The sequence below is a fragment of the Pseudorca crassidens genome, chromosome 14 (genome assembly GCF_039906515.1).
Source record: "Pseudorca crassidens isolate mPseCra1 chromosome 14, mPseCra1.hap1, whole genome shotgun sequence".
NCBI classification, from domain to species: domain Eukaryota; kingdom Metazoa; phylum Chordata; class Mammalia; order Artiodactyla; family Delphinidae; genus Pseudorca; species Pseudorca crassidens.
Window position 1 is genome coordinate 72,969,989 of NC_090309.1, and position 20,377 is coordinate 72,990,365.

General features: G+C 41.2%; 1 protein-coding gene across 3 annotated transcripts in view; it reads left to right on the forward strand.

The window, feature by feature from the left end:
• DNAJC27 (DnaJ heat shock protein family (Hsp40) member C27) overlaps window positions 1–19,844 on the forward strand; it is a 39,241-nt gene extending 19,397 nt beyond the window's left edge. For 2 of the 3 annotated variants that reach the window (XM_067703543.1, XM_067703544.1), the window contains exons 4-7: window positions 5,307–5,471; window positions 6,108–6,230; window positions 12,094–12,254; window positions 16,004–19,844. In XM_067703543.1, the coding sequence (XP_067559644.1) occupies window positions 5,307–5,471; window positions 6,108–6,230; window positions 12,094–12,254; window positions 16,004–16,136 (582 nt within the window). In that variant the 3' untranslated portion in view covers window positions 16,137–19,844. The remainder of the gene's footprint in view (window positions 1–5,306; window positions 5,472–6,107; window positions 6,231–12,093; window positions 12,255–16,003) is intronic. The other variant, XM_067703545.1, reaches the window with a different exon arrangement.
• Window positions 19,845–20,377: the final 533 nt, after the last annotated feature.

Sequence of the window (20,377 nt, forward strand, 5' to 3'; positions counted from 1 at the left end):
TATAATATTAGGCTTTTTATTTCATTCATTCTATTTTTCAGTAATTTATTTTTCTAAAATTTCCACTCAGCCTTTGCTTGAGTGGGTGGGAGTGGTGAAACAGAGCTTTTCTGAGGTGTCAGGCTGAAGTAGAGTGGTTATCATCTTTCCTGATCCTTCACTGAAGAGAGCAGGCTTTTGTTAGGCTTTTTATTAGTCTGTACCCATTGGCGTTTCCAGGTTGTACTTCTGCTCTAAGGTTTGGATACATGAGGCAAAAGAAAACCCAGGGAACTCACTGCTGTGGTATTCCTCAGGTCCTGAGGTACCTAGCTTGTCTGCCTTTTTCCTCCCACCTTCCAGAATCTTCTTTTTGTTTGTTTGCTTTGGGTGTTTTTGGTTTTTTCTTTGGTTTCTTTTGGCCGTGCCATGTGGCATGCGGGATCTTAGTTCCCCGAGCAGGGATTGAACCTGTGCTCCCTGCAGTGGAAGCGTGGAGTCTTAACCACTGGACCGCCAGGGAAGTCTCTGTATGTTTTATATATAGCATCCTGGATTTTTACTTGTACTTAGCGGAAGGCATAGGGAAAAGCACATGTACTCCATCTTCCCACAGGAAACGTAACTTTTAGTGGCTATATAATCTTCCATCTTATGAATATACCCAAATATTTAGGTTAAATGAATTCCTTTCAAATGTGAAGCCTTACAGTGGATTAAATCAATTTTACAAGTGTAGAATATTGTCAGTGAAAAAGGAATGGAGGCTCTAGGTGACCAAAGTTTGACGTAGATTCTAACTACCAGAAATGCTAACATAAATCTTAGATTACACCAAAGTCATGTAAGTGGAAAGTTAGAAGACGCCTGAGAATTATGTGGTCCAGACTTCTGTCATTGTAGGATTTCTTTCTGTAGCATCCCTGATTGATGGCCATCATTCATTCACCAGGTAACAGTATGCCAGTTTCTATGCTGCACACTGAAAATACACAGCCCCAGTTTTCATGACGCATAATTATGTCAGAGAAGACGCATAGTAAACAAAGGACAGAATGCTTGGGAGCATTTAATACCCACACCTAGCTTATCTGGAAGGTCAGGAAATCCTGTTGAAGGAAGCAACATTTAAACTGAGTCTTGATGGAGAAGTAAGAGTTATGTAGGTTGGTGGGAATCCAGGGACCGTATAATACACAGGACAGTTTTGAGTGGTGCAGACTGTTAAGTTTGGAGAATGAGTATGTCTAATGATAGGGTCTCACTACTTCACGAGTTAATCTTTTACAGAGTTAAAAACTCTACATTAACAACTTCTCTGTTATGAAGGCTGCCTTCCTTTGAATTTGCTACTGATTCTGGCCTTGTTTTTGAGGCAACATAGCCTGAGTCTGTGCTTCTACAAGAGAACCTTCCTAATATTTGTTAATCTGCACCTTTCCAGGTAAAACATTTTTTATTCCTGCCACAGCTAGACCAATCAGCATCCTGTGTGGATAACCTCTAGGTAGCTGATAGGGAGCTGAGAACTAAACACAACATTCCAGATATTGTCTAGTGAAAAAGACTGAGCGTTCTGTTACTTCTATCATTAGACACTAGACTCTTATTAATGCAGCCCCAAATTGCAATAGCTATTTTTTAGCAGCTCACAAAAATAGAAGTATAATTAATAGAAGCACCTTGAAATCACCACTTCTGAAGTACCTTTTCTCCAAAATAGCCTTGATCTCTCCTTTTTGGTCAAGTATTTGCTCTCTGTAGCTCAAACCCTCCTATTTGACGAGACCAAAGCCATCATCTTCTTTCTAAGCCCTGAACTGACCAAAGTACACCTGTGCCCAGCACACACCTAGTGAAGCATCCACAGTGATTCTCAAGGTCCCTGGCTTCCTCACATCCTTAGCGTCTGTCCTCCATTGAAGCTTCCATTGTCACCAGTCCGTTTGACAGTTTTACCCAAAGGGCCTGCTGAGAAAAGACAGTCTGCTTAGTGTGTCAGATAGCAATCTCGGAGGAAAGTGTCAGAGAGGGGACTCCCAAGAGAACGATGGCCTGTATTTTACCACGAGTCTTGCTTCCACTGGTGCACACAGCTGAATTCTGGGGTTTATTGGGATGAGTTAGTGCGTCTATTAAAACTTTCTGAGGCCTGAGTGATATTAAACTAACAGCTCTCTCTAACCTACAAGCTAGAAAGTTTGCCATCTCTGCTTTAAAATTAAATAATTCCAGGTCCCTTAGCATCCTATTTAATTAAACTTTGGATGCGGCAAGTCTGCCAGGACTACAGTAGAAAGCTGTTTGGGGAGGTAAGAATAATGGAACTCTAGGGACCACTGAGGCATCAACTTTGACCTTGCCATTTTACAGAAACTAAGGCTTGAGGTAATAAAGTCACTTACTCAAGATGACAGCTAGTTGCTGAACCCAGACTTGAACTTGAGTCCCTTGAAAGAGAAATCCATTGAGCTCATTTAATTCTCTTTTTACACACAAATCTCCCTCTGAACAGCGTGATCTGATTTTGGAATTCTTTTCCCTTTTGGCCTCTACTTTTGTTCTCTACTATAGCACATTCAGCCATTTGATTATACAAATACTTATACCTGCTAGGCCCAGGGGGTGACACAAAGATATGTTCCTTCATGTCGCTTACAGTCTAGTGGGGAAGACAGCTGGATATGCTACTAACTATGAAACTAGACAGGAAGTGACATGAGTGCTATTAGAAGTACAGAATGCTGTGGTATTCCAGGGGACGTAGAGATTGCATTCTGTTTTGCAGGTGGAGGGGATTAGATGGTGAGAAAGGGGGAAGAAGAAGCTACATGAAAGATACAGCATTATAGCTAGATCTTAGAAAATGAAAGATGAAGAGGTATCCATTTCCAGGTGGAGTTAGGAAGGCGTAGGACAGGTTTGGGGAATGAGAGATTATCCAGTTTGAAGTACAGGGAACAGGAGGGGGATCAAGCTGGGAAGTTGGTGGAGGACTGATCAGACACTGTTAATATCAATTAAAAGAGTTTGAACTTTGGAGGGTGGGCAGTAGGGAAACAATAAAGAATTTTTGAGCCGGGGCTTTAAAAATATACATATGCACAATATATAACGTTGCTAGGGAGATTGCTTAGAAGACTCTTGCAGTTGTGCAGTCAAGAGATAATGTTGGCAATGAAAATGGAAAGGAAGTGACAGTGCAAGAAGCATGGCAGAGGCGGCTTCTACAGAACTGTTTGAATCTGCTGGGCAAGGGAACAGAAGAGCAGCAGAGGCTAACACCAGGCTTTCAACCTGAGTGGTTCAGCAAGGGGTGTGCTGCTTTCATTAGACGTTCAAGAGAAGGAAAAGTTTAGGAAGGAATGAATTGGAGGGTTACCTGTTGTGCAGATGGAATCTGAGTTTCCAACAGGACATTCAGCTGGAAGTCTAGAGCTCATTGGAAATGTGGGTCTAGAAGCTGATGAAAGGACTCAGCTTGGAGGTTCTCACAGTCGAAACCGCGCAAGTGGTTGATTTTGCTGAGCTGGGAGGAAGGATAACAAAGAAAGGATGAGGGCCCAGGACAGGGTTTGGAATTGTGGCGGCAGACTGGAGTGGGAGCAATGGAGAGAAGAGGAGTCGGTGGAAGAGAGATCAGTTAAGAACCGGGAGAATGTGGTGTGTGGGAGCCCAGGCAGCAGGAGTTTCTAGACAGAAGGGAAAACTCTATTGTAACTCCTGCAGGAGGGCTAAGGGCCATGAGTACTGAGGGTAGAAGACACCTTCCTGGTCTTCATCACATTAAATTCGTTCTGATTTTGTTGGTTTTGATTTTAGGGGATAGCTTTCTATGTTTATATAAATTAAGAGGCACTTACATTCTTGGTCCAGGTGTCTCTCTATGCTCAGAAACCTATAGACACTTCATGCCAGATGTGTGAGAGATGTCTTCATTCTTACTACATATCCAGCGTGAGTCTGAGTACTTACTGGAATTTTCTGAAAAGAACATATAATACATGGCCTCTGTCAGGATTCTTACTGGAATTTTGGCCTGAAAACCCCAGTCTGTCAGTGTTGTTCCTTATCCGCCTAACCTGTCACGTTAGCGCCTCTACCACTTTATTGCGCCCTGTACTTCATGTTGCCTCTTCCCAGAATTGAAGATATGCCCCAGAGGTCAGTTGCCTTTTTTTTTTTAAAGGAACATTTATTTATTTATTTGTTTATTTATTTTTGGCTGCGTTGGGTCTTTGTTGCTGTGCGCGGGCTTTCTCTAGTTGCGGCGAGCGGGGGCTACTCTTCGTTGCAGTGCACGGGCTTCTCATTGTGGTGGCTTCTCTTGTTGTGGAGTACAGGCTCTGGGCACGCGCGCTTCAGTTGTGGCATGTGGGCTGTAGAAACACAGGCTCAGTAGTTGTGGCACACGGGCTTAGTTGCTCCACGGCATGTGGGATCTTCCCGGACCAGGGCTCGAACCCATGTCCCCTGCATTGGCAGGCGGACTCTCAACCACTGCACCACCAGGGAAGTCCTCAGTTGCCATTTTTAATAAGAACATCAAAGGAGGACAGAATGAATGCAAGGAAGGAAGGGAGAAGGTACTGATACACATTGTTTTCCAGGCACTATTTAGGTGCTCTGCCTTCATTATCTCATTTAATCCTCATAATAACCCTGTGAAGTAAGTAGTGTTATCCCCATTTTACAGATGAGGAAACTGAGATGCAGAGAGGTTATGTGACTTGCCCAAGATCACACAACTAGTAAGTAAGTGTGAACCCAGATCTGACTCCAGAGCCCATGCTCTTTTCCACTGCATCACACAGACACTCAGAGTTTGGAGTTCTAGAGTTGCTATAGAGACCCAAGAGTCATAGGGAGGTTCTGCCTAGCATCCTGGGGGAAGCCAGCTTTGGGATGTGATATATAAATGGCTGTACCTACTGCTGATACTTGTGTCATTTTTTGCCTTAAGTCCTTTTTAATTATTCATTCACCTTCCTAGTTCTCCTTAAGAAGAATGCTATATAATTTGCGTTCTTCTAAAGGCCTACTAACAACAATGAAAGATTGATCGCCTCTGGGGAGTGGAACTGGAGGTGAGGAGGGGTGGGGCAGGAGGCCGTCAGTTCCATCACAAGTCCTTCTATACTAAGAGACTTTTAAAATTATTATTATGTTACTTTGATTTTATAAAAAGCCCTCCAAAGGCCAGTAGTAACAATTAGAAAACACTATGAATACACAAAAGAACACACTTTGCTAAGTCAATGACTGTGAGATATACTTTTATAAAATCATAATACCTACATTTTGTGCACCTGTTCTTTTATGTAAAGGTTCGTAATGAGTTTTACAAGGACACACAGGGTGTGATACTGGTCTATGATGTTGGGCAGAAAGATTCCTTTGATGCCCTTGATGCATGGCTGGCAGAAATGAAGCAAGATCTTGGACCTCATGGAAACATGGAAAATATTGTATTTGCAGTGTGTGCCAACAAGGTAACTGCTTTGGAAATGGTGTGCTTAACTTTCTAGGTTCATTATGGGAAGAGTGTGGCTGAGTTTTGGGGAATAAATAAAAAGAAAAAAATTCTGCAATCTGTAATACAGGAATCAACAGCTTTTCAAAACAAAGGTCCCTAAAACAAAAACAGTTAAAAAATAAAGCCTGGCATATCAGGATTTTTATCCATTTTTTTTCACTGGTGCCATACTTGGGGAGGATAATGGTGACTGAGCAGGAGAGGTGGAGCCTAATAATAACACTCTGACCTGACTGGAGGAGGGGAAGCAATTAGGTGAAATGTGGACTGTGGAAAGGTGTGAAGGGCAGACCATGGCCCTCAGGCGTGGCAGATGTGATGAAGCCAGCTTTCACAGAGGTGAGCAGCAGCAGTGTTCTCAAAGGAGAATGCTGGTATCAGGCACTTGTGGTTTTGCCACAGAAAATCAGTCCACATTCAATATAAGTAATTTTTTAATCTTTTTTGTTCCTGATAATTTTATATGCTAGTGCTGGGGTTCACTTAAGAAGAGTTTTTGCCTCAGCAAAGGATTGACAGAGACCTACTGGGCCTATGCTAGTGGGACAAGGTTGGAATCTTCTCTCCCCCTGCCCCCAACTTTTAATTTCAGATCGACTGTGCTAAGCACCGCTGTGTTGATGAAAGTGAAGGACGTCTTTGGGCTGAAAGCAAAGGGTTCCTGTACTTCGAAACTTCGGCTCAAACTGGAGAAGGAATCAGTGAGATGTTCCAGGTAACCTGGCATTTTATTGTTTTAGAGTTTGTGTCAAGGCTGACCATACCAAATTTTAGTGTAAATTATGAGAAGCAAAATAGTAATAGGAATTTCTCATTAGAATAAGCTTTCTTTTCCGAAGCTAGTAAGAAAGAAAGAATGGGAGAGAGAGGGAGAGAATGAGTGTGTGTGTATGTGTGATATTTGTCTGCTGTCTGTTTTAGACCAGATCTGGCTGCTCATCAGAATTACCTGGGGAAATTCTTCAAAATACAAATTGCTGGGCTCCAGACCTACCGGAAGCTTAATGTTTTGATGGAGCTGAGGAACCTGTATTTTGAAAAATCTCTATAGGTGATCCTGATGATCATCAAGTTTAACAACACTTATTATATACTTACTTAAATGGGACAAAGATTTTCTTTAAAACCACCTTTGGTTACATTTGTATGCATAATCAAACGAAGGCATTACTTTGGCAAAATTGCCTTGCCATAGCTAATATAATCCTATATCGTAGCCCATGGGGGTACAGTTAGAGACCAGGAGACTATCATTGCAGAATCCAGCCAGTCATACGTAAAAGTTCGGTCTCACCGATCACGTAGGCAATAGAAGGATGGACTAACATGGCAACCTGAATAGATGGTCATTTTTTAGAATTTAATAATCTAGAATAATTTTAAGGGGGGGAGACTACCTAAACAACAAATTATAGTCAACTCCTTTTTTAAAAAAGATTTTTTTTCTTTTTAAAAAAAGGAATTAATTTTTGGCTGCTTTGGCCCGCTACGTGCGGGCTTTCTGTAGTTGTGGTGAGCGGGGACTACTCTTTGAAGTGCTTGGGCTTCTTATTGCGGTAGCTTCTCTTGTGGAGCACGGGCTCTAGGCATGCGGGCTTCAGTAGTTGTGGCTTGTGGGCTCTAGAGCGCAGACTCAGTAGTGGCACACGGGCTTAGTTGCTTCATGGCATGTGGGATCTTCCCAGACCAGGGCTCAAAGCCATGTCCCCTGCATTGGCAGGCAGATTCTTTTTTTTTTTAGGTAAGAAGTGGATTTTATTTATTTATTTATTTATTTATTTATTTTTGGACTGCGTTGGGCCTTCATTGCTGTGCGCAGGCTTTCTCTAGTTGTAGCAAGTGGGGGTTACTCTTCGTTGCGGTGCGCAGGCTTCTCATTGTGGTGGCTTCTCTTGTTGCAGAGCATGGGCTCTAGGTGTGCAGGCTTCAGTAGTTGCAGCACACAGGTTCAATAGTTGTGGCACGCGGGCCCTAGAGCACATGGGCTTCAGTAGTTGCTGCACATGGGCTCAGTAGTTGCGGCTCGTGGGCTCTAGGGCGTGCGGGCTTCAGTAGTTGTGGCTCACAGGCTTAGTTGCTCCACAGCATGTGGGATATTCCCGCACTAGGGATCGAACCCATGTCCCCTGCATTGGCAAGCATATTCTTAACCACTGTGCTACCAGGGAAGTCCTAAAGTAGATTTATTTAGAGAGAAGCACTCTCCACAGACAGAGTGTGGGCCATCTCAGAAGGTGAGAGTGGCCTTGGGAGAAACACACTTCACAGATAGAGTGTGGGCCATCTCAGAAGGTGAGAAAGGCTGGCAGGCAGATTCCTAACCACTATGCCACCAGGGAAGTTCAGTCAACTCTTAATTATAGATACATTCGAAAGTAAGTGGTGGCATGAATAATGCATTTTTTCTTATGAATATATCTGATATTTTGGGAATTTTTAGCATTTCAAATAATGTAGCTATACTATAAAGAGTTGTTCTTAATTATCAAGTGGGATTTTATTTAATCTTTTGTGCTGAATTTCCTTCTAACAAGATGTCACCCCTTCTACTAGAAGACAGGTTTTATCCTTGGCTGACAGGCTGAATTGGGCATCAGTAGCGTCTATTTCAAGACCAAATAAGGTTGATATTGGTTTGCCACTTCTCTATTCTTTTGAATACATAGACTATATAGGTACATAGTTTGTACCTATATGTATGCAATCATGATACTTAACCATTTAAATTAAATTAATCAATTAAACTTCTGGAGAAGTTTACATGCTTCACTCATATGAGACTCTTAATGTGTGGCTGGTATCATTCTCATTTCAGATATGAGGACATCAAAGAGTAGTAGTGATTTGTCCAAGAGGTGTAAATAACTGTTAGAGATTAACTTTCTTTCAGCACATTGAAGACACTGGTTCATTCTCTTCTGGCCTCTGTTGTGTCCCATGAGATGTTAGCACCTGTTCTTACTCTTATTCCTTTATATATAATGTGTCCTTTTTTTCCTCCAGCTACTTTCAAGAGTTTATCTTTGATTTTCAGCAGTTGTGCTATGTGCCTAGGTGTGGTTCTCTATATTTACCTTACTTGGGGTTTGTTGATTTTCTTGGATTGGTAAGCAGGTGTTTTTCATCAAATATGGGAAGTTTTTTTTTTTAAACTATTTTATTTCTTCCAAATTTTTTTGGCCCTATTTTCACTCTCTTTTCCTTCTGGGACTCCAATTACATATATATTAGACCATTTTGTTTTTTCCCATAGTCCTTGAGACTTTATTTTTCTTCCATTTTCCTCTGTTTTTCAGATTGCGTAGTCTCTATTGATCTGATTTCAATCTGCTGTTAAATCTACCAAGTGAAGTTTTCAATTCACTACTTTTCAGTTGTAGAATTTGCATTTGGTTCTTTTGTGTAGTTCCAGTTCTTTGCTGAGATTCTCTATTTACTCATTTTGAACATATTTTTCTTTATCTCTTTGAAATAGTGATAATAGCAGCTTTACAGTCTTTGTCCAATATCTGAGCCATCTTGGGTTCAGTTTCTATGGACTGCTTTTTTCTTGACTATGGATCACATTGTTGTTTCTTTGTATGAGTAGTGATTTTTGATTTAACACCAGACATTGTAGACAATACATTATAGAGACTCTAGATTTGTTTATTTGCCTCAGAAGAATGTTGGTTTTGTTTCAGCAGGCAGTTCAGTTATTGGCAGATTACATTGAACTTGTGTAGGCTTGACTTTTTGCTTTAATAGCAAGGATCTGAAGGAAACCCAAAGTGTTTCCCAAGCCCTTCTAATTTGGCAGGACTCAGCCTGCAAATTCTGTCCCCCTTGCAGATCTTGTCGTTCTTGGTTTTAGGTTTTGTTAGAATGAATCTAACTCCCAAGGCAAAGCCTTTCTGTGGTGTCTCAGCTAGATGCTAGGGGTATTAATGAGATGTTAAGGCAGTCTCTCTCCTCTGACAAGGCCAAATTCTGGTGTCCCCAGGATGGCTCTTCCCCTTAGTAGTCAGTTCCCACCACTAGCCAGTTCTGTTCTCAACCCCTTAGTAGCTATTATCTGATAAGCCTCAGGTGATCTCATCCTATGTATTAATAGCCTAGCCCTCAGCTACAAACTGGTAGGGAGCCCTCACATGGACTTCTGGGGCCCAGCTCTGCACAATCCCCTCCTATCCAAGGCCCTGCTCCACAGATTCTAGCCACTTCGCATCCTCAAGCTCTCACCTCTGCCTCCTTAGCTCAGTGGGACTTTGTGTCTGCTCAGACTCTGGCTTTCTGTGACAGGGTCAGGAAATGGACTCCAGGTAGAAGACCAAGGAGCAGCCTTGCACTTGCTGTTGTCCACTACCTGAAAAGAGTTACCTCATATATTTGTTCACTTTTATAGTAGTTTATGGCAGGAGGTTTGGTCCAGTACCCAGTACTCCAACGTGGCTGGCACTCAGACAAGGAATTTGAACAGACTTTTGACTTCAGTTCTAGCATTCTCTGTATCACCACAGCTAGCCTTCTATAACATTATGTGTTATGAGTAAATGCTTGTGCCCTCAGAAATCTGTGAGTGTTTATATTTTAGGTTAACTTACAGACTAGAAGAAAACCTTATTCATACGTAACACAAGCAAACATTTGTGAACTATGATCCCTTTTAGGTTGCTTTTATTTTTTTAGATTAATCTTGGGTAGAACTAATGGATAGTCTTTAAAAAAAAAGGGTAACAGAGTATAATAAACTATTCTGTAAGTACTTAGAAGTAGTGTATTCCTGCTGGTTCAATTTAATCAATACTTTCTTTGTTTCCTATATATTTAATAGACACTTTATGTCAGGAAGGAACTTGGTTTTATCTTACACTGTTAACACAGAGCAGTATTAAGATAGACTAAAACTAAGTTAACACTTCTCTTGTCTTGGTATCTAACGGCTTTTCCTTTGACACCCCTTTTCACATGTCAAGGCTTCTTGTTTAGGTTGCCAACTTGATTAGCTAATACTGGAGATAAGAAAGAGGAGTCAAAGAGAAGGATAAAAGTTTTAGATGATAATAGGCACTATAGAAATATCTGGAAAAAAAAGAGGAAGAGGTTAAAAAAGAAATGGAGGGATGAGGAGATAAGTCAATTTAAAAGCAGCCATAGTGTATTAAATTAGTCTTTTGAGTGAAGTTATTTAACAACAATAATAGTGCATAGAGCATGAAATATGAGCAGGATCAAAAATAGTTTTCACTTTGAAAAACATTATAAAAATAGGAAAAGAATATGAACAGTTTACAGAACAAGAAAAGACTGATAAGCAAATGAAAAGATACTCAATTTCGCTTATAATTAAAGAAATGAAATAAAAACTGTGAGATACACATCAGCTTGGCAAAAGTGAAGATGTATGATAATGCCCAATGTTGACAAGGGTGTGGGGAAATAGGCACTCCCATACACAGTGATGGGAGTATAAACTGGTATAGCCTTTTTGTATGAAAGTTGTCAAAATCAAAAAGTAAAATGCACGCACACTTATATTCAGTAGTTATTCTTTTAGGAATTTATCCAAAAGCAGTATTCCCACAAGTGTGCAGAGATATATACACATAAAAAAATATTCACTAAAGCACTGTTTGTGAAAAAACCTAGAAACAATTGACCTGTCCGAGAATAGGGAGTTGGTTAAATAAATTATGGTGAGTCACACAGTAGAATACTGAACTGTCATCTAAAAGGAGGAATTGGGGAGGGGAGGGTAAGCTGGGACGAGGTGAGAGAGTGGCGTGGACACATATACACTACCAAATGTAAAATAGACAGCTAGTGGGAGGCAGCCGCATAGCACAGGGAGATCAGCTCGGTGCTTGGTGACCACCTAGAGGGGTGGGACAGGGAGAGTGGGAGGGAGACGCAAGAGGGAGGGGATATGGGGATATATGTATACATATAGCTGATTCACTTTATTATACAGCAGAGACTAACACAACATTGTAAAGCAATTATACTCCAATAAAGATGTAAAAGAAAAAGCTAGACGAAAGAAGGAAGAAAGTGTCTATATGCAGCTAGAGAAAGGTTCCAAGATTTATTATTATGTGTAAAAAAAGTGCAAGGTGCTAAGCAGTGTGTTTAATCTGCTCTCTTTTATGTAAATGCTTAGGGTTTGGGTGTGTGTATGGACTGGGTACTGATAGAAAATTATTCTGGAAGGATACTGAAATAATATGTTAACAATGGTTACCTCAAGGAGAGGAACTTGAGGGGTAGGGAGACAGTTTTCATTTTACACTTTTTCCTACTATTTGAATTTTTCTAACAATATTCATGTACTAGTTTTTAATTTCAAGTGTGGTTATCTGAGAGTAGGATTATAAGCCATTGAAATTTTATTCCTTATCCTTACTGTGTGCTTAAATATACATATATATATACACATATATGTATGTATAGTATGAAAGAAAAAAATCTTCCAAAGTACGTTTGCTTTATTGTGAATTTTAAGTTACTGGAATATATTAAAATTCTTTAAGTTGATGGTTAGAAGGAATTCCTATTTTCTCAAAATCAGTTCTCCTCTGGGATGTGTTTTCTTTTTGCAGACCTTTTATGTATCCATAGTTGATTTATGTGAAAACGGCGGGAAACGTCCTATCACAAATAGCAGTGCTAGTTTCACCAAAGAACAAGCAGACAGCATTCGCAGAATTCGAAATAGTAAAGATAGTTGGGACATGTTGGGAGTCAAACCTGGGGCCTCAAGGTAAGCAGTGCTCTCAGATATTAGTGCTGCCTTCTGTTATAGAAAAAGACTCAATCATCGGAATTATAGTGTGATATCTTCTTGTAATTGGCTAGAAATATGAAGATGTGTGGAAATATCTTAGATTACTTAATAATGCTCCTTCACTGAATTAAGTGAATACCAAAGGGAGAAAACAGAGGGCACAACTGCTTAATGTGGGAACTATGTGGTTTGTATATTATATAAGTACCTTCTGAAATTATATGCTCTGCTTTTGTTGACTAAGAGCCTTGAAGCTAATGTAACCTCAAAAGAAAAAAAAAAGAGAATTCTTAAATCATAGAATTTTAGAGAAGGAAAGAGTGTTAGCAATCAACCTGTCCAAACATTTCATTTCATAGGTGGGAAAACTGGGACTCAGTGAGACTAAAAACAGAGTCAAGGACCTCAGGAGTTAGTGGTAGAATTGGTTCTTGACCCTGAGCACTGTGTGTCTGCCTGTCTCTGTTTCTTTCTGTCTCTGTCAAAAATCCTGCTAGTTCCTCGTCTGTGTGTGTTGATATTAAATTATTTTATTTTATCCAAAATAATTATTTGGGGGCTTCCCTGGTGGCGCAGTGGTTGAGAGTCCGCCTGCCGATGCAGGGGACACGGGTTCGTGCCCCGGTCCGGGAAGATCCCATATGCTGCGGAGCGGCTAGGCCCGTGAGCCATGGCCGCTGAGCCTGCACGTCCGGAGCCTGTGCTCCGCAACGGGAGAGGCCACAACAGTGAGAGGGCTGCGTAAAAAAACAAAAAACAAAATAATTATTTGGGAGAAAAGGAAATACAATCACTACTCTTTGTGAAAGAATAAATCATTATCCAGCATGATTATATAACTTTTCCCCCCAGTTTTATTGAAATATAAATGATATACAGTACTGTATGAGTTTAAGGTGTACAGCATAATGATTTGACTTACATATATTGTGAAATGATGACCACAGTAAGTTTAATTAACATCTGCCATCTCATATCGATACCAAAAAAAATGTTTTTTCCTTGTGATTAGAACTCTTGGAATCTACTCTCTTAACAACTTTCAATTGTTATATAACTTTTAATGCTATAATAATACTGTCACTATACGTATTATTAGAGTTCTCAGACGTTTTTATTTTGCACTATAGCTTTCCTCCCCTTTCTACTTTTTCACCTTGATTCCCACAAAAGAAAAAGTAGCTCTTGAGATCGCCTTGTCAGCGTCAACAGCATTAAGTATCTCCTCCATTTTGGTCTCATAGCATATCTTTGAGTCCAGAAGGAAAGAGGGGAGGGGAAAAGGGAGACAGTTATTGGTCTCCCTGGACTTGCCAGGCATTACTGAGGAGCTGTTAAACACCTGAAGGAATTCAGATGACCTCATAGCACAAAATTAATTGGTGGCTTTTAAATGTCTTTTTAGACTTCCATAGTCACATCCTAAATTCTTCCATTTCATCTCCAAGGGATATTGGCTCTATAACTAAGAAACTATTACTTACTAATTAACTTAGAACAATAATCATTAGGGAAAAAGAAACTTTTGGTTTCTTACTTATTCATTGTGGTTAACTGGAATCTCCCAAAATTTACAGGACCTCCATAATTTCCATATCCTTAACCAATATAACATGTTCTTTTCTTATCTTTGTTCCTCTGGGTCTATCAAACTAATTTGTATGGCATGAGCACGTTTGGGCAAAACCTAAAAACATTTATTTTATTTTATCTTTTAAATACACCTTTATTTTATTTTTTGGCCGTGCCGTGCGGCATGCGGGATCTTAGTTCCCCGACCAGGGATCGAACCCATGCCCCCTGCAATGGAAGCATGGAGTCTTAACCACTAGACTGCCAGGGGATTCCCTAAAAACATTTTTTTTAAGTTATAGAGAGTTTTAATGTTTGTTCAGTGCTATGTTTACTATTCTTGAATTTTAAGAAAAATCTTCAGTAGAATTAATATATTTTTTACACACCTGACTCAGTCTTGTTTCTCTAAAATTTTCCTTGAAAGTTTCTCCTGCTATCCAGAATTCTTGAAAGGTATCAGGCCTAACCACTAACCCCATATGGACATGTTTCCTCGGGCAGCAGAGTGGCTAGAGGGGCCCAATCCAAGACTCACTCATGGGAAAGAGAGAGGATGCTGTTACTGCCTCAAGGACAGAGAGTCTTTTAGGAAGAATGTGATTCTTATTAGCTAATATCGAAATTATCTATGTAGAAAAGCTACATGCAAGGTAAAACAAGAAAATTCAGGACTCCTCTAAGATCAGAAAGCAGAAAAAGCCTTAGAACGTATGCCTACGACATGGACAGCTGTTAACATAGCCCTGTGACCTCAGTCTCCCCAAGCTGACACGTAAGATATCACATATAATATGTAACATTCAAGTAGAAAAATATACAATGCAAAGTGAGTATACAAACAAACATGATCAGATATCACATCCAAGATATCAAAGACCATCTCCCTGACTTGAAGAGCCAGACTAGAAGTCTTGCTGATAAAGAATAAAGGAGATTTGGGGAAGCACCAAATCCAGGCTTATAAGTTAACAAGAACCTTGAATTACAAAAGGAATTCAAAAGGGAAGTGGGAAATAAAACCATCTGGTAGAGACAGAGCCAGACTCTGACCAGGGGAGTGGCTGGGCACTTGAAAGCCTCTCAGAGGCCTGACACCTGAGGATATGAAGAGCGGGGAGAACTGCAGGGCCCGGTGGTCTCCAGCCCCCACCCCAGCAGTCCCTGCTCCTTAGCGGTCTCTCCTGGGGCTTCCTGGTTTTTGGTGAAACACTGATCGTACTGCTCCTTTCCTCTCTAGATAACGTTACATTCTCCCTTGTTTCTTCTTTGGTCTCAGGGAGCTCACACTCTCAGGTACCCCTTTCCGGAGGCTCTTTCTTGGTCAGCGGTGCCACCATCCTCCCCGAGGCCATAGAGTCCCCATGACCCTGGAACTCATTTCAGCCCTTTTTCTCATGTCTTCTCCACCCCTATACCCAGCTCATCATCTGCTTCTGCCAGGACTTTGTTTCTGTTATCTCTTTTGCCTTCCCTTGTTGGCTTCCACAAACACCTTAATCTAAACACTTGTATTCATGCTTGGGTTATTGTAACAACCTCCTACCTGTCTCCTAACTTCCAAAAACAGCTTTCCCAGCACCGTTTTGTCATGAAACACCTACTGTTAAAAATCCAACTTTTTTGTTGTTTTGCCTTCGAGGCCCTTCACTTACTGACCCCTGCTCCCTGGCCAACTTTGTTTCTTGTTACTTCCCAGTGCAGTTTCCTCCTGGAACTGCATGCGGGCTCCGGCTCCCTTCCTGGCCTCTGCCGGTTCTCTCCCTGCTGCTCTGTATTCCCCACCACTGTGTCAATCCCTGAACCCAACCTTCTTCCAGAACCCTCCTCCAGGGGGCCTGCCCTGATGGCCCCTGTCCTCATTGCTTCCGTCGGCAAATGCCGAGTGCCTGTGAAGTGCCGAGTACTGTTTTCATCTGATCATGTTTGTTCGTATACTCACTTTGCATTGTATATTTTTCTACTTGAATGTTACATGTTATTTGTGCATTGTTTGTTTCCTAGTCCTTTAGTCCCGCCTTTGAGAAAGGGTAACATTTATTTGGGATATGCTTACTGTAAGAGATGTTATGATATCCAAACAGCTAAAATGCAGTGGGTGGAGGGTGGGGGCTGACCTCGATACTGACATAGAGCTTTGCTTTTCCTCGTAGAGATGAAGTCAATAAAGCATATCGGAAACTTGCTGTGCTGCTTCACCCTGACAAGTGTGTAGCACCTGGTAGTGAAGATGCCTTCAAAGCCGTTGTGAATGCCCGAACAGCCCTCCTGAAAAACATCAAATAGAAAGTAGAAAAAAAAAGACAAGTGTGGGCCTCGAGTCCAAACAGACTTTCCCTAGAGGTAAAGTAGCCAGCATGGGTTTTTCCTCCACAAAATCTTACAGCTCTTTTCACTCATGTGCTGTCATTTGTAAATCAGTAATTCGGGTGCCTGTTACCATGCCATAGACATTTTGCAGAGACGAAGTGAAGAGAACCAAGCGCCACTTACACACTACCATTCATTTCCTACTTCTGAATGATGTAAGAGTTTTTTCTCATGAGTTTGTTAGCTCTGTCAGTGTAGCATCCCTTAGGCAGTTTGCTCAGGAAAGTCCATGAGGTTTCTGGAAGGAGGATAGGAGGATCCTTTCACCTTTTCTTTTTAAAAACATTCATCAGAGAAGAAAACAAAAATGGAAGCAGACATAGCAGAATCCCTGAAAGTGTGGTGACCTCACAAGCAAGTTGCCCCTTTTACAGTGAGTTTCTTAGTAGTATTTTAAGCATCAATCTATAGTTAATGAACTCTTGGCAGCCCTTTGGAAGTGAAACGAGGTGATACAATTCTGAACTGAGCAGCCCTTTTGTGACGTTCACTCTGTTCCCCTTCTCCAGCCACCAGGGGGAGAGACCAGCCAGTCCTAAGAGAGCAAAGACAGTGACGGCGGCCGCAAGTTCTGGTACACTGGCTGCTGCTAGTCCTGCCCCTGAATCTGAGGCCTCTCCCTGGCGTGGAGGTGGGTGCTGGTAGCTCTAGGGAGCATCATCGCCTAGGAATCAGGAGTCAGACTCCAAGACAGTAGTGCCTGCAGGTCACAGTAGATTGAGCACACATGCCTAGAGGGCACGGCTGGCCTGGCTCGGGCATGTTTGATGCCCTAGGAGAGCCTCCATATGAGGCTTGTGCCTTCTTTGTTTCTACATTACGTTCTGCATCACAGCAGGTGGGAAAGGCAGGGGTGCCGGGCCTCCTCTTCACTTCCTCATCAGTGTTAGTTCCCTCTCTCTTCCCTCTTCTCTTCCTGTCCACATCTGCCGCCATTTCTCTTTTCTTGAATCCGTGCCTTCCGGCTCTTGACTCCTCCATCCTCCTGTGCAGCCTTCACCTGGGCCTGGCTGACCAGAGACAAGTATGGATCCTTCGGGTGGCGGACAGAGAGATCTTAAGGCCTGTGTGAGAAGAACCTCTGTTACTTTTGCTTGGGTTACAAATTTCTGATTAGTAATATTTTTAAGCTACAGATTATGAGAATTAATTTCACATAGAGAAATACATTCTCCTCCTGTAGTATCTTCCTCAGTATCCAAGGGATGGATGAAGGTCAAGTGTGAGGACCAGCCTTTCTTCCAGAGCTTACAGAGCCAGTGCCACTGCTTGGCTCGTCACACCATCACTCTCATGTTACTCAGATTTTTAGCTGTGACCAGGCTGCACTAATAGGGGCTTTAAAGTATATAAAACACTACTGTCTGTGAATTTTAAACAGCTATTCCTATTGGTCGCCAAGGAGCATTCACCTTACCCCGGAGAAGAAAAGCCGCTCCCGTTTAATTCAAGCCCACTGCAGCCTTCTGGGCTCTTCCCTGCTCCAGAGCAGCTTTGCTTCGTGTGGCTGCCCTTGCGCTGCACTGAGCTGGTCGTCAGGAAACCAGAGCATTGTTTTCTAGTATGAATTTTCATCTCGGTGATATTGAATGCTTTTTTTTTTCTATAAGTTGAGATACGAGTATGATTTCTTGTGGGGTTTAGCTCTGGGCCTGTAGAACTCCAGCCCAAAGTTCTTCGGGGCCTAAATCTTGCTTAAGGCCTTCATCATGCCTAAAGTAATTAAACATAGATCTGTTCTTACAGCAGGACTTAGGAGGGCCATGTTTATGAGGGACTGTGCATGGTGGTGTCAGCCCAAATTGACATGACAGGTCACTGAGTATGTGGCCCTGGGTAAAACCTGGTGCCAGTTTTCATCACTGTTATTAAACACTAGATTGGTCGCCTTATTCAACTACATGGTGCAGATGAGCAATTACAGCAGAGAGAGTTCTTTAGTGCTTCCATTCATATCCTTATATAATGAGTGACTTGTTGAAATTTAGCCTGATCTTGATTCGTAGGTCTTGAGACTCAGTTCCCAGCACCTTGATTATTAATGTTAAGGATGGCCATGTACTACTTCATTTATGTAAAAGAAAGTTAAGCTTCAGGGTCCTAGAATTTTTCTGATTTCCATAATCCTTGAGTAGAATATCAAGAAGTAATGAAGCCTGATCTGCAATGAAAAGTAACTTCATACAAAATTTTACAGACCTCTGTGCATTAATTTAAATTCTTGGTGCAAATATGTACTTTGTAGTTCAACCTTATTAAAATTCTTCAGCCAGTTAGGATTGCACAATAATACATCAGTGAGAGTAATAACTAGCAGAATAATTTCAATGGCTAGAAAAATTTTTATAGAAAGTCATGTTTTTCGAAAAAGAATAAAAAGTTCGAACAGCTATTATTCAAGAAAAGCCATTTCTTCTGCATCTGAGTCACCAAAAATGAACACTTATAAAACTTGTTAGAAATACCTGCAGGCTTTTGAAATTAATTGTCCAACCTACCTAAGAACTTTAAAATATACCCTCCTTTTGTTCCTCTGTTCCTCTTTCCTGCCTCCTTTTGAATTGATATTCTCAACTGTCAACATTTCTTTTACTTCAGCATTGTCATTTTATTTCTTCACATAAATGTGTGCCCAGTAAAGTCCAGACTTGGGGGTATTGTGGTGCTACCCAAGACAAATTGCTATAACTCTGTAGATTGCACTCTCATCTTTAAGGCTCACATTTACCTCAGGAAACTCACTCTAGTATAGTTTTTTTTTGCAATGAATTCTCAACTGTTAAATATTTCTTTATACAGATAAACTAGTACATAATTCACTGTTCGCTAAATGAGCCACAGATAAGGCAGCTAAATTTCTGAAAGAAAGCCAGAGTAAGTGGGCAGCCCCTGTAAGCTCTGAATCAGTAATGAGGTAGCTGTTCCTCATAGAACAATGACAGAATCTCGAGGGGGAGGGAGGTATTTCGGTCTCAAGTTCGAAAGGGTAGGGCCGTGCGCACATTGACTTTGACAGGAACAGTGCCTGTCCTATAAGCAATTTCAGTGGGCCCTGGGATGTCACTCCCTCTCCACCACACTCCATGTAGCTCACTCTGAGTCTGCCAGCGTTTTTGTAAAACTTTTGCAGAGGAATTTAGCCATGAAATACAGCTAACCACCTTCCATTGCAAGTTTTGCAAAGTGAAGAGGGGTTCATATTTCTCATGATTGGTACTTAGCACAATTGTAAGAGACAGTTAATACTGTTTATACGTTGGTTTTTCCATTAAGCATTTCCAGAGAAGACGAAAGCTTAAACTTGTGGTGTGGGTAAGTTAGATTATGTCTGACAAGCAGTGCAATAGGAAGCCGTGCAATAAAGGCCATGTTGGTGAAATGACTCGCTGGAAAGTTGTACAGTTTGGGTGAGCTTCCTGCATCAGTGGCCCGCAGGGTGGTCTGCCCTTGGGCCGGGAATGCACAGTCTCTAAAGAAACCCTTTGCTCTTACGAAGTAATTGACATACTTGCTTTCTGTTGAACTAACGGAAAATGTTAAATCTAACAGCTGTTTATGTCTTGTATAGAGAGTGTCATATGTATTTAAGTTGTGTATTTTTATAAAGTAAAGGCAAATGCCAAACACCGGTCTGTGGGCTGCACTTATTTGTTGAGATACTGGTCCTTAATGTAGAACATGCTAGTCTAGAAGCCAATCCAGTTCCTTACCAACTGAGATCATAGATAAGACAACTTGCTTTAGTTGACAGTGGGTAAAGTGGAGGAAATTTTATTCACTGGTCCCTCAGGCTAACCTTAATTAAATTGTGATGAAAGTGTTTTGATCTCTTAAAGAAAGATACTAATATTATGTGTGCCTTTTTAATTCAAATGAAACTATTGTTATCTCATTTTAATAATGCAGATCTTGGCTGAATAACTTAATAATTCAGCTAACTAGTCCCTGGACAACAAGAATCCTTAAGTAACAGACTATTGTGAACCCAAATTTGAAAGTGAAAGCCTTGTAGGGCCAACCCACAGAAGGCGGTCTATCTCTGAAAACTTCAAACAAGAGCTTTAATTTTCATTATGAATGACATTCGTTATCACCTGAGAATGCCCACCACTCTTTTGGGGAACTGCTCTACCCTCTCCATACTGCTAACGTGTTCT